Source organism: Leuciscus leuciscus (genome assembly GCF_965113295.1).
Source record: "Leuciscus leuciscus genome assembly, chromosome: 15".
In the NCBI taxonomy this organism is placed as follows: Eukaryota; Metazoa; Chordata; class Actinopteri; order Cypriniformes; family Leuciscidae; genus Leuciscus; species Leuciscus leuciscus.
The window spans coordinates 15,343,431-15,358,553 of NC_138739.1; the positions used below are offsets into that span (position 1 = coordinate 15,343,431).

The 15,123-nt window shown below is 37.1% G+C and overlaps 1 protein-coding gene across 1 annotated transcript; it reads right to left on the bottom strand.

Annotated features, from left to right (window-relative positions):
• Nucleotides 1-997: 997 nt before the first annotated feature.
• Nucleotides 998-15,123, bottom strand: LOC309476145 (uncharacterized protein). The gene is made up of 6 exons (XM_082139365.1): nucleotides 15,046-15,123; nucleotides 13,985-14,320; nucleotides 13,006-13,320; nucleotides 12,501-12,617; nucleotides 10,877-10,902; nucleotides 998-9,818 (listed from the first exon to the last, which is right to left on the bottom strand). Exons 1-6 carry the CDS (start codon nucleotides 15,092-15,094, stop codon nucleotides 9,735-9,737), a joined length of 927 nt encoding a protein of 308 aa, XP_081995491.1. The 5' UTR covers nucleotides 15,095-15,123; the 3' UTR covers nucleotides 998-9,734.

Genomic DNA, 15,123 nt, shown 5'->3' on the forward strand with positions numbered 1-15,123 from the left:
ATCTGTTTTTTTTAACATCACAGCTCATATTAGGGTTATTAATAATGTTCAATACTGGCTGTTTCCCCATGGAATTTCTTTGTAAATACAGCATCAAACATTTGTTATAAATTGCCTAATATTTTCACAGGAAACGTAATTGCCTGAAAAATTCCTGGTTTCACAGAGAGGGCTTAGATTAAGCCAGGATTAGGCTTTAGTTCAATTATGACATTTAAGTAGCATTTATTAACGTGCCTTAGAAAAAAAAAATGTATTACTGGTGTTGATCTTGAGACAAAACAATGGCACTGACTAACTATTTTAAGTTAGGTAAAACAGTTTAAACATGCATTTTAGTCTGGGAATGTCGGCTTAGGCATTGTCTGTAAAACCGGCCTAAAGTGTATGTACTAAAAGCAGTGCAAAATATACCACTGGAATGTCCTCTAGTGTCAAAGCCAGGAAATAAATATACATATATAATATACAGGAAAACATATACAGCTCACAGGCCAAATAACTGAGTATAGTGCACATAGCATTAAATGCCATTTACACTATATGAAAATACAACATTATCGTTTGAAAATGGTTTATTGTTATTTGCAAAAGAAAAAACAGTATTCAGATAACAATCACATCAAAAAAAGAATCTGATCAGCAGCACTTAAAATATCACATATTTTATATTTTAAATATCATGTTTGAAGTGTTACAGTTTCACTAATTAATTTGCACACATTTCAACAAAGATGTTTATAAAACCGTACAAAGACTATAAAAAAAATGACCATAAAAGTGTTTGTTCTATCATGTATACACAAATTTGAAATTGTGCTGTAACACTTTTCCTAGTGATTGAGATTGAAAAAACAGGTTGAGGTTAGATTACTGATTTTAAGGTGTCAGTTGGCCACCATTAAAATGGGTCGTACCACATAGTGGAATTACGCAAGAAACCCTCGCATTTATTGTATGGACGGAGGAAGAAAATGATGTATGTGTACAACATGCATATGCATAATTCAGTTGAAACCTTGCCCCCATTGGCTTGCAGTTAAACTGAGGGTACGAGACAAAAACCGTCTGCTTAAATAACACGGATCGAAAGATAAACAGTGCATTCTTACTTCAGTTACGGGTCATTCACACACATGTCAGAGCAGGTGTAGAGACGTGCAAAAGTTAAACTTACTTTAACTTGAGCACTGCATTTTTAGAACACCACTCGAGACACTGAACGCATGACTGTCAAACACATCAGTCTACCGCGTTTACATTGAAAAACTGAAAAAGTAGCATAGTGAAATGGGAAAACATGTTCGTGAGGCCTATTACAGTTTTCTTTCAAAATGGTCACTTCACAGTAGAAACATGAAAATGGCAGCATAGTGAAAATAAGATTAAAACTTGTAGAGTGGTTATATAAAACGCGAAGAATTTACACATTGTTCAATTTTTGGAAAGGTTCACGTCAGGGCACTCGTGCTACACACAGCCTACGACGCAGTTACGGCGGGACTTCGACACAGAAGTATAATAATTCTGAAGTATAAATTGGGCTTTAGACATACGTCAGCACCGCAACCTGAAACACCAGCTGCCTTTTACAGTTCCTCCTGAATCAAACAATTAGCGTATGTAGCGTTGACGCCATAACTACTGTAGTTTGGAAGAGACGGAAACCCGTGACGTGATACTCGGAGCGGTCTGTCCTTTGTAGGAGGTTTGGCTTTGGAGACGTGTGCTCAAAGTGGGCTGGTATACACACCAGTATGCAGAACAGGTTTTGTGCCGAATTTCGACCCCCTGCCAAATTATTACCCCCCTCGTTGAAGTCAGTAGGCTACCTGGTTGCCTAATCCTAACCCCACCTCTAATCCTAAACCTACCAATACTAGGGGGGTAATAATTTGGCGGGGGTCGAAATTCGGCACAACACCGGCACTTATATGTTTTAATCTGTAGTGTACCCTCACTTCTGGGACATGATTTCAACCGAGAGACTACCGGCACTTTTTTCCCCACTTCGAGCACTGGGTCTTAGTGTAAATGACAAAAACACAAAACTATGTTTCTGTGTGGGTCACTTTAGCAGCTTTAACAAACCTCTACAAATGGCTGACCAATCCGACAATGCAGCGAATACAATTAGTTTTATCTGTCAAACAGATGACTCTGGTCGTTCAACTAAACCAGTTAGCGTGTGCCGTCTGTAGACGTTTTTTCATACAGCATCTGATTTAGCATTATTGATCAGCATAAGAGCATTTCATAATAAACAGTGTTAAAATATGAAAAAATATTTAGAGATGGCAAGGGAAGACAAATCTTTTAAATTACTAGTTAACATTGTTTTGCCCTCATTATGATAATTTTGATTATCAGATTATGTACAATGTTTATTTTTAGTAGTTTATTATTTTTAGCAAAATATTCTTTTCTTAAAGGGTTAGTTTACACAAAAATTCTGTCAGTAGTTACTCACCCTCATGTTGTTCCAACCTCGTAAGACTTCTTCAGAACACAAATGAACATTTTTGATGAAATCTGAGAGCTGGATCACTAGGCTTATCTGTAATTAAAACTTGCCGGACCAGAAAAGTTTGTAAAGACAATGTTTAAAATAGTCCAAGTGACTACAGTGGCTCAACCATAAGTTTATCAAGCGACGAGAATACTTTTTTGCGCAAAAACAAACAAAAATAAAGACTATTCAACTATTCATTTTCTTCTGTGTGGGCCTCTGAGTGAGTTCACGTAGTGTAACAGCGCAGCACAACATCAGAACGTAGGCTCACTATTGGCCGACGCTGGTCATGTGTGTGATGCTGGCCAATTGTCACCGTGATTTTGCCAAGCAAGACATGTTCCTGAATCAACATATTTTGTTGATCCTGGAATAACATTCCTGTCCCAAAATGTGGTCCTTACCCTATCCCTACCCCTAAACCTAACTCAGAGGGAAATGATAGGTGAATAACTCTGATGTTAAAGCACCTCACCCTGGTTCTAAGACTACACTTGACATGGGCTGGGTTTCCCGAAACCTTCTTAACGCTACGTCGTTCTTAAGTTACACCTTAAGCTGTTCCTTATCGTTAATACGTGTTTCCCGAAACGTTCTTAGTTAAGTATACCTTCTGTAAGTCATACTTTCGGAAGGTTGGTCTGGACCACTCTTAGCTTTACCTTATCACTGTTGCAAGTTTTAATACACCCAGACAGTGTTCAGTTAGGCTAATTCAAGTGTTTTCATGCAAAGAATAAAATTGGCATTACACTGATTGTTGTTAGATTTTTAATTATATTATTATACAATATTATTAATTTAATAAAAGAGCGCTTTTAAAGGCCAGTGAAAGCATAGGCTACTCTCAGTTAAGTCCTATACGGACGCCAATATTGTTTCTCATGGGCTCGCACGGTATTTTAAACATTTACAGGGGTAAGTCGGTGATTTTAGTGCCGTCCAAATCCAGTGTTTTTTCTCACCCAACCCGCGTAAAAATCCCTGTCCAAATTAGTATCTACTGTTTTTTGACAAACAGGTCGTGTGGTAATTTAATTGCCGTCTGAATCCACATCTCTGTTTACAAGAGATCCACTGTTTAAATCCTTTTTGATCACTGCCGAGCACCGTACGCCGAGCACCGTACACTTTTATTACTGAAATGCTGGAAAGTATTTACAAGAACAATATTTCATTGCAGCTCCACCTCAGTGAACTAAAATGGGAAAGAGAAGAAAGCACGTACAATTTTAAAATGGTTATTATGGCAGCAATATATGATACAATTTAAAAATATGTTGGCTAGGCTATTATAGGCTATTATAGTTTCGATTATTTTTTATAATATCCCATGAGTCCTAATAAATGCAATTTCAACTATTTCTGAAGTGCTTCTTTTATAAACTCCGCTTTCTCACATAATGCAGTGAAACAGCCCCTGCACGAGAGAATAATTGATTCTCGAGCCATCGATATCAACCAATTCAGCAGCATCGCCACGGACAGCGCCGGGTGACGTTAACTAGGTGAATTAACCCAGTGTGCCTGTATCTTTCTCTATTGCATTACAAGATAGAAAGTCTAAGGCCTTCAATAGCCGTACAGCAAACCCAACTAATCTGGTGCCTATTACATGTCAAACTAAGATTGGTGTAGGGAAAAAAAGTAAGACTGTTAAGTTAGCCATTTTAAACATCCGCTCACTTAAAAATAAATCACTTCTAGTCAATGACTTAACCACAAACAACCTGGGCCCGTATTCATAAAGAATCTTAATGCAAAGAGTAGGTCCTAGTGACAAAATTCTAAGAAAATTCTTAGAAATGTGGGCGTTTACTCTTAAAATTAAAGAAAAAATCCTAGTAAAGAAAAAAGTAATTCAGAAAGCATCTTGACCCTTAAAAGAGGTCTTAAGGTCAAAATTGTTAGGAGCACGGACGAGGACTTTTAAGAGGCTTAAGAGTTTCTTTAGCAGAGGAGAAAATGGCACAAAGACGAAGAGGGAGAAGAAATGTGTTGCAGACAATGAATAACAGTGAGTTAATAAGACGCTATAGATTAGATCGTGCAGGGATCATGTTTGTGACTGATCTTATTAGAGACACGCTAACATCTCCGACACAGCACAGAAATGCCATAGCACCAGAAATGAAAGTAATCACTACATTACGATATTTGGCAACTGGGAAAATTCCATGTTTGATACATTAAAACCAACATTCAAACCACCACTTAAATAGACATGCCAGCAATCAGTGTAATTGGCTTAGAATGATAAAAATTGTTCCACTCTTTCCAATCAAATCCCTTTTAGGAAATTAACTGCATGGTAAATAAAAAAAAAAGGATTTATATACACATATATAATGTGTGTGTGTGTGAGAACGGTCAAATAGGAAAAAATTACGCATGTAATTTCAAAGTGAAGGCTTAGAATGGACCCTATACTTAAAATCACTTTTTTTTTTCCTTCTTGGACAACCAACCAATCACAGTCTTCAAAAGATTGTGTCAAACATAGCAACGGGGTCAACCCCGCCTCCTTACTAAGATGAAAGTTTTTGGCTTTTCCTTACTCAGAGTTGCTCTCAGATCGGTCCCGAATCGCTTTTAAGCTAAGACTCCTACGTAAAAGTTTTTAAGCTAAATTAAGAGTTTTCTTAGAGGATTCTTAGAATCTTTATGAATACGGGCCCTGGACTTTATGTTTCTAAATGAAACCTGGCTAGAAGACAGCTGCAGTGCAACAATCCTCAATGAAACATCCCCTCCTAACTTTACTTTTATGAGTGTCTGCAGAGCTGTTAAGAGAGGTGGGGGTCTAGCTGCTCTTTTTAAAGATATCTATCAATGTAAGCAAATATCATTTGGGAACTACACGTCTTTCGAATATCTGGGTATTGTATTAAAAGGTGCTCCACGCATTTTACTTATCATTATTTACAGGCCTCCAAAATATTCTCCAGCCTTTGCTGAGGACTTTACAGAACTGTTATCAACAATTACCTCAGAGTTTGACTGTTTTGCCATTGCTGGAGATTTTAACATTCACATAGATAATGCAGAAAACAATATGGCAAAAGAAATCAAAACCGTTTTAAAAACTTTTGATCTGACTCAGCATGTACATGGACCCACACACAATCATGGACACACTCTAGATTTACTTATCAGTAAGGGTCTAAACATTTCATCGATTGTTATTAAGGATGTAGCACTGTCTGATCATTTCTGTATTTTCTTTGATATATTGATCTCTCCTGCCACTGAAGCTAGATCTGTGTCTGTCAAGAAGAGATGCTTAAATGAGAACACTAGTGTACTATTTATGAAGGCTATATCCTTAACACCAAGCATATCTGCTGACTCTGTTGATTTTCTCCTTGATTCTTTTAACTCAAAAGTTAAAAGTGCAATTGATGATATTGCTCCTGTGAAAGTCAGGAAGAAGAGTGGCAGACAAAAGGCACCTTGGAGAAACTCAACAGCAGTGCAAAATATGAAAAGACAATGCAGAAAAGCAGAGCGCATGTGGCGGAAGACAAAACTTGTATTCCATTATAACATCTACAAAGACAGCCTTCATGCTTTCAATATGGAACTAGGCAAAGCTAGACAGACTTTCTTCTCAAATATTATAAACTGCAATTTAAAGCAACAACATGGAACTTTTCCTCTGCGGTCGCCCTACAGGTTGGAAGCGGAATTGTCCATTACCGCTGTCGTAAAATGATTTACGGTTACTGTATATGAAGCATGCAGATTTTTTTTCATATGGGCAATGATAATATTATTAATCTTCCCCCTTTCATAATTTATACATGTTTAGTAGACTAAACATTTTAACTCAAACATTTGAATTTTGCATGTCGATTGCAATGCTCAAATCTGAACGAGAATGATAGCGATAGCATCCTAACCATCTAAAACTACCATGTTAGGGTTTACTAGCTACCAGATTGATAATTCGCTCATCTACTAGCTGATTCATGAAGATAAATAAATGGAGGACCAGATAGTTTCCGTAACGTAGCCAGGCAGACAACCGATTAGAAAAACTAAAGATAGTATGCAAGCAATTTACAGTTACTTACTAGTTCAACAGCATGACGGCCAAGTCAGCATCAGTCTGGTAACTCTCTCCTCCTCCATAAGCTAACGCCAGCGAGCAAACGCTCGACCAATATTGATCCTCGTCCTGCCTTTCAGTTTATCACTCTCCCTTTTCCTCTTCCGACTCTACTCCGACAAAACCTTTGGCTTCTTACGTTTCGCTGCTGCTTCAGCCATGACGAAAACAGACGTACGAAAACAAACGCGCTGGTTGGTCACATTTGAGGAAGTGGTGGGCAAAGTGACGTATGCCGTAAAGCAGTCGAATTTTGTAGTTCTTTTTGAGCGCTGGTTACTACCCGCACCCCGAAGTTACATAGTGCCAGTAAAAGCGATACAGACCCCGTCAGGCTCTGGCAGACGTCTCATTCAACCTATTGTAAGTCGATGTACTATCACAAGGGTCTTGGAAATATATTATGAAGGTTGAAAAGTTACATGTTGTTACTTTAAACAACACACGCACTCTTTTTGCTACTGTAGAGAGACTGACAAACCCCCCAAGCCAGATTCCTAGTGAAATGCTCTCAAACAGCAAGTGCAGTGAGTTTGCTTCTTTCTTCTCTGAGAAAAATCAATAATATCAGAAAGGTGATCAGCACATCCTTGAGTTGCTCTGGGGTCAGACAGATCAGACCACCTGAAAAAGTAGTAACTTTGTCTGATTTCAATAAAATTGATGGCAAAATTTTGGAAGAAACCGTACAACACCTTAAAACATCAACATGCGCTCTTGACACACTTCCCACATCTTTTTTCAAAAGTGTGCTAAACAGTTTAGAAGCAGATCTTCTAGAAGTGGTAAATGCCTCACTTCTCTCTGGGAGTTTTCCAAACTCCCTGAAAACTGCAGTTGTCAAGCCCCTCCTGAAAAAGAACAATCTGGATAAGACCATATTAAGCAACTATAGACCGATCTCAAATCTTCCTTTCATAGGCAAGATCATTGAAAAAGTTGTCTTCAATCAGCTGAACAAATTCTTAAGCTCGAATGGATACTTTGACAATTTTCAATCTGGTTTCCGACCGCACCACAGCACAGAGACAGCGCTCATAAAGATAATAAACGATATTCGCTTAAATACTGATTCAGGAAAATTATCAGTGCTGGTACTACTCGACCTCAGTGCTGCATTTGACACTGTCGATCATAACATACTTCTTGACAGGCTGGAAAACTGGGTGGGGCTTTCTGGGATAGTCCTAAAATGGTTCAGGTCATACTTAGATGGGAGAGGTTATTATGTGAGTATAGGAGACCATAAGTCTGAGTGGACATCCATGACATGCGGAGTCCCTCAAGGCTCAATTCTTGCGCCACTCCTGTTCAACCTGTATATGCTCCCAATGAGCCAAATAATGAGAAAGAACCAAATTGCTTACCACAGCTATGCAGACGACACACAGCTGTACTTAGCCCTATCGCCTAACGATTACAGCCCCATTGACTCCTTGTGCCAATGCATTGATGAAGTCAACAGTTGGATGTGCCAAAACTTTCTTCAGTTAAACAAAGATAAAACTGAAGTCATTGCATTTGGAAACAAAGATGAGGTTCTCAAGGTGAACGCATATCTTCACTCCAGGGGTCAAACAACTAAAAATCAAGTCAGGAATCTTGGTGTGACACTAGAGTCAGACCTTAGTTTCAGTAGTCATGTCAAAGCAATAACTAAATCAGCATACTATCATCTAAAAAATATTGCAAGAATTAGATGCTTTGTTTCCAGACAAGACTTAGAGAAACTTGTGCATGCTTTCATCACCAGCAGGGTGGATTATTGTAATGGACTCCTCACTGGCCTTCCCAAAAAGACCATAAGACAGTTGCAGCTCATACAGAACGCTGCCGCCAGGATTCTGAGCAGAACCAGAAAATATGAACATATCACACCAGTCCTCAGGTCTCTACACTGGCTCCCAGTTAGATTTAGGATTGATTTTAAAGTATTATTACTGGTATATAAGTCATTCAATGGCCTAGGACCTCAATACATTGCAGATATGCTCACTGAATATAAACCCAACAGATCACTCAGATCATTAGGATCATATCAGCTAGAAATACCAAGGGTTCACTCTAAGCATGGTGAGTCTGCTTTTAGCTATTATGCCAGCCGCAGCTGGAACCAGCTTCCAGAAGAGATCAGATGTGCTCCTACAGTGGTCACATTCAAATCCAGACTCAAAACACTTTTGTTTAGCTATGCATTTACTGAATGAGCACTGTGCCGCTGTTCGTCCGACTGTACTGTACTGTATTTCATTTTATTTTTCTAAACTGTTTTAATTATTCTTATTTCTTTTTATTATTTTAATTTCTTCTATGTAAAGCACTTTGAATTGCCATTGTGTATGAAATGTGCCATATAAAAAAAAAAATAAAAAAAAATAAAAAAAAATGTAAACTTGTCCCTCAAATCTGATTGGTTGATTGGAAAGTTGTTCCAGGATCAACAAAGATGTTGATCCAGGAACATGTGGTACTTGGTGAAATCACATTCACCACTGGCCAATAGTGAGCCTACGTTGTTTTTTGGAAAAAATTCTTAGACATCATTGTTTTAGCTCTCTGGGACCAAGATTCTCATTTTGGTGCCTATTTTGAGTGTTTAGGGTTTTTTTTTTGCTGGTTTTTTTTTACGGCTGCCTCAATGGAAATGTATAACTGTTCCTACATAAATGTATTGTCCAGACCTCCGCTGGGAAGGAAATGTAGAGACTGGACCTCTTGAAACTTTAATTGAATACCCCTGATCTGCATACTGAAAAAATGTTCAATAACTCACTGTTCTATTGCTTGTAAATTGTTTCTTTGTTCCTAGTGTTATTACTGGCATGCGGTTTAATTGTCGTCTTTTTTTTTTTTAAATGCGTATAACCTAATATTTTATGTTTTAATCTGTTACTAAAAATGACTAATAACAAATATCAAATTAGTTTTTGCGGTGTTGAAACTCGTGTTGAGGTGAAACTCAACTGGTATTGGTACCAACTATTGAAATCTTGTTATCGTGACACTATTTCTCAGAGCAACTTACAATAAAGAGAGGATAGGAAACAAAATAAAATCTCTTGTTTCCCCATCTTCTCTTCACTTTCCTTTTCTGTTAAAGTATCAGAATCATTATAAATGTTCCATTGATGTCTCACTGGCAGCATCAGGCTCAATCTCAATCTGATTCAGGGACAAGCCTTTAACACCATTAACCTGTAAGAAAACAGATTCATAGAAGGTGAAAAATTAATAATTCAGTTACACACACAAAAAAATACTAGAGGCTATGAACTGTAATTGTGCATTCCTTTTGATTTTTGCAGAATATATGGTGGTTTTATTTTCCTAAATATTAAACATGTTGTCATAAATGTGGGATGTTTCTCGTAACGCATCTGATAAACTGCATTACACTGTCATCTTCTGCACTACAATAACATTCAGTCATGGTCAAAAATATTTGCACCCTTGCACTTTTTTTTTCAAATCCAAATTAAGCCTAAAAATAAGTTGAAATTGAACAAAGTATTTGGTCTCTATGACTCTGTCCAAAAAAAAATTACCACATCTGTATAGTATTTGCATTCCACAGTGTCTGAAGCATTAAGATTTACATATCACATTCAGAACGAATTTATCAAATAATGTGATTTGTTACTATTAATTTTGCAGTTGAAGATCCACATTTCATCTTTTCCAAACAGTCTGCACATTCAGTACATTCCAAACAGTCTCGCTTATTTTAGAGATGCACCGATGTATTGGCCAATAATCGGTATCCAATTGCTTAAAAACAGCCAATGATCAGGGCCGATTATATCCTGTCAATCAAAAGGGTGCGGAAATACATGTTCAGAATGCAACTCATACTGTGTGTGAAGAACATCTGTCTTGTGTTTGATTCAAGCGCTGTCAAAATAACGCATAGATCCTTCAGCAGGGTCATATAACAGCCTACGGTATATAAATATAACAGTGATAATATAATTAAATAATTAATAATATATATTAACTAATTATATAATAATTATATAAATATAATAGTGAAAATAATATAATTAAATAATTCTAACTATATAATAATATAAATGTATCCATACCATGTTTATTATAAAGTAAAATGGTACAAGAGCAGTGCTGTCCTGAAGAGTCAGTTATTATTGGTTTAATGCAGTCATTTCTGAATCAAACCAAGTAAAACACAAACTTGTTACCAACTTGCAGATCTGAATCTAATTTCTGTAGTCAGACAAATTCAGTGAGTATCTTACCTGATCATCGCGCTGCATCCTGGTGTCTGTTTGAACAATTAAAAAACTAAATTAAACACACATTAATATGGTTATTTAGAATAATATTTTGAACTCATTCAAAATTATTTTGAACACAATTTCCATCTTGTTAATTCAACTGCATATCATTTAGTGATGGCCAGTACGCAAACAAATGATTCTTCTGAACCAGTTCTGGATGAGCCAGTTCACCAAATTAAACTGAATTGTCTGAAACAATTGTCTGTGCATTCTGAAACAGTCAGCACTGATACACGGTTATTACATTGAAACGTTTCGGATGTGCCTGACAGTCACTCAGACTCAAAATGTGTGACCTCATTTAGGGAGGGCGCTAATTTATATTTAAATGACTGAAGATGAATGACAGTGACAACGATACGGCTTTGTGACCAACATGAAGAGCTTCTCCGACACCTGAACAATCGTTGATATTGCCATGACTTAAAAACTTGTCTTAAAGCTACACTGTGTAGGATTTACTCCCATCTAGCAGTGAAATTGTATATGACTACCAACTGAATATTACTTTCTAGCCCCTCCCATTCCGAGGGCGTTTTAACTCCTACGGTGGCCGTATTATTTCAAATCTGCCGGCAGTCGCGAGTAATCTCCCTCTCGCATTCGTCACGGTGCACAGTGTAAAAACGCGAAAGGCGAAGCTTGAATTTCCAGGTATGTCCCTCTTTGGCTAATGTATTTTCAAAATGGAGGCGCAACATGGCTTCCGCCATTCGAGCGACTCGCTTGTATGTATTATAAATGGCAGATTCTACACTTACGAGAATACTTAATTAGTTGGTTGAAGTGATTACACATTAATGAGAACGTATAATTTTGAAAGAACAAAGTGTTTTTTGCTAAAAATCTACTTAAAATATTACACAGTGTAGCTTTAAAAAATGTGTACTTTAAGTTAAAATCTGTATTTTTTCACCGCCGGAGTCGCTAAGCTCTTCAAAACAATAAGAAAAGCGTAGATTGATGATGCAGTATGTGAATGAGCGTGGAATCATGGAACTTGTCGTCGTGCCGATGGATCTAATGATGTTTATGGATGAGTGAATACAATGATGTTTTTAACATGACTGTGGAATGATGCAAGGCGCGATTGCTAATGAGAGACAGATATCAGCGCCACACACGAGTCCCGTGGATATAAAGGAATGAGGACATTCATTCTACCGAACTACCCACAAGTGCTGAATAATACTCACTCAGGTCAGTTTATTAGACGAATGAAACTAGTGAGGTAACGCAGCGCTGTTTCACTTGGTCTACACCAGTAGTTCTCAAACTTTTTTGGTCACACCCCCTTTAAACCTTTAAAAACATCTGGCTTGACAGTAGACTTGAATTCTGACACCATAAGCTTCCCGCTTTCTAGCCATATCTCTATTATTATCATCCTTTTTCTTTTTGTTGCAATTATTCTGTTTATTGTACTGAGATACACATACTGATAAAAAATAAATAAAAAATATTAATCATTAGTCCCAAATTCACACATTCTGTTTACAATGTCTACGAACTGTCTGAAAGAAACAGTTCACAGATAAGTATCAGACTTCCAAACACTAAAGTATTACCAGGTATTACTCACCTTTCCTTCTTTCTTTATACTTCCAACAAATCCCACCAGCACCAGCAGCCACCAGCAGAACAACAACAGCACATATTCCCACAACAGCAGCTGAAGACAAACCTGAACCTGGAACAGCTGAAGACAGACAGTCATTATTATTCATCAGAGTGACTGATAATCAATTTTACCACTGTCTTTTTCTCATTTTTACACTTTTCTGCTTTGGTCATCATCAGATGTATGATATTGATTAAATTGACAGATGGCGCCATCTGGTGGTCTTTTGAAGAACAGCAGCTAAAACAGCATCAGCAGCACAGAAAAACTGACTTATTTTCTCATGTTAATGACATTAATCTTGTGAACAGTGTTGGTTGCGTCACTTGATGTGAAGGTGATCTCAATTATGAAGTCAAAGCTCACTTTCCCAAATATCCCACAATGAAAACATTTACTAGGTCGATTTAAAAAAAAATTTTAACCATTTTAAATTTGCTCAAGGGAACTACTAAAGTGTACTCACCAGTGAGAGAAACACTGAAACTCCTTTTGACGTTGAAGCTGCTGCTACTGATGTCAAGTACATATTCTCCAGAGTGTGTGTTTCTGGTGTTTGTGATGGTCAGAGATCCAGTCTGATGATCCAGCTTCAGTCTGTCTCTGAATCTCCCATCACTATGAACATCTGTACAGATCTTACGGGGTTCTCCAGTGATTTCAGCGATGCGAGTGTCATTAAAATACCACGTCATCACATCATTTGGGTTTTTTTTTACACCAGGATCTAAAGTGACAGATTCTCCCTCCTTCACTGACTTTCTCTTCATTTCATCTCGTTCTGAAGCAGGAACATGTGAAACACAAACCAACAGATGATTAAAGGAAATGTATACCAAAAACACACAAAATGTGAAAGAACTACAGATAAAAGCAACATTTAATATCTATTTTTATCCTTTTTCAGCATTGCTTTGCTTCCGAAGAGCTTTATTAACCCCCCGGAGACGTGTGGAGCACTTTTATTGTGGATAGATGCACTTTTCTGGACTTCAAAACAGAAACAGCAATTCACTGCCATTATAATATACACCTAGGATGACTTCAGGGTGAGCAAATCATGGGCTAATTTTAACTTTTGGGTGAACTATCCCTTTAAACATATATAATCACTTTTTAATCTAGTGTGCCACAAGTTCTGAAAAGTGAAGCCAAAGCGTCTCGATCTTTACCATAACTGTTTATCTTTACCATAACTGTTTATTTCACACCGACATGAGTTGTTCCGCAGTAAACTGTACTAACCGTTTTCTGCAGGAATGTGGACGGGACCTTGATATCGCGGCTCCACTTCACACTCACTACTGAGCAGACTCTGGCTCCAAAATGTCAGTGCCATATTTGGACTTTGGCGGCTTCACTTCTCTACAATGGAAGAGAGTGAAGTTGCGTTGTCCATCTTTTTTATAGTCCATTTAAACAGGTTAATTCATTAAATTACTCACCGTGACCAGTGACATTGAAGGTCTTTTCTAAGCTATTTCTGCTGCTGCTGCTGAAGATCTTTAGTTGATATTCTCCAGAGTCTGGGTTTCTGATGTTTGTGATGGTCAGAGATCCAGTCTGATGATCCAGCTTCAGTCTGTCTCTGAATCTCTCAGTATCTTCATTACACTGAACATCTGTACAGATGAAACTGAGATCTCCAGTGATTTGAGCGATGCGAATGCCATAAAAATACCATTTAATATCTTCTTGTTGGTTTGTTTTAACACCAGTGTTTAGAGTGACTGAATCTCCCTCCAGCACTGACACTGACACTCTATCAACACCAGACACACCTGAAGAAGAAATTAACAGTTCATTATAAATTATAAACCAAACAAAATTGCACAGCACAAAAGGGCTGTGAAAAGGTTTTTTTTCTTCTTCTCCATGGTGAGAAGAAAAATGTCTGGATTCATAATGTAACATGCAAACAAACATCAGAAGAACATCAATGATTTACACATTCACTCATCAGACAAACGAGTCTCATGGACGATCTTGATGAACATCATACAAAAGTTCACATCCTGAAATTAATATTAGCTAGCTGCTTTCCCTAAAGATATATTTGTGGATTCATAAACCAATTTTCATAGATTCATCAAGAATATTTCCCATTATGAATATTATAGATTAATATTATCCATAAAAACATTTGGTGCTATTAATTACAAAATATTGATTTTGTTTTTAGTATTAAAACATAACGTTTTGTTGTAACACTAAATATTAGACTATTAATTTGGCAGAATTACATGTATTACAGAATTACATTATTCATTTGGCATAAGTTTTTTTTATTCAAAGCTACTCATTTCATTCAATGTATATTGATACATTTCTATAGTAATTTAAAAGATTTCAAGTTTAAAATAGAGAGCAATGTTTTATTAAGAGAACAATGGTCTAGGAGCAGTAGTGAGCACGTGGATACAATATTATGCCAAATAACTGTATCACTTTCGTCATTTATTTTTATGGTTGACTAGGACAGAGATTGTAACATAAAATGTCTTACCAAGTGCGAGTAAAAACAACACTGAGCAAAATAAATATTTTGCGTTCATGTTTTCCAAGCACAGCTAGTTGTTCCCGC

Bases quoted from the DNA above. Each gene is read 5' to 3' on its own strand.
- LOC309476145 (XM_082139365.1), bottom strand. From the start codon at position 15,094: ATGAACGCAAAATATTTATTTTGCTCAGTGTTGTTTTTACTCGCACTT. The intron at 14,321-15,045 runs GTAAGACATTTT...TTTCTTCTTCAG, and splicing joins GTTGTTTTTACTCGCACTTG to GTGTGTCTGGTGTTGATAGA. The intron at 10,903-12,500 runs GTGAGTAATACC...TTGTTCAAACAG, and splicing joins GTATAAAGAAAGAAGGAAAG to ACACCAGGATGCAGCGCGAT.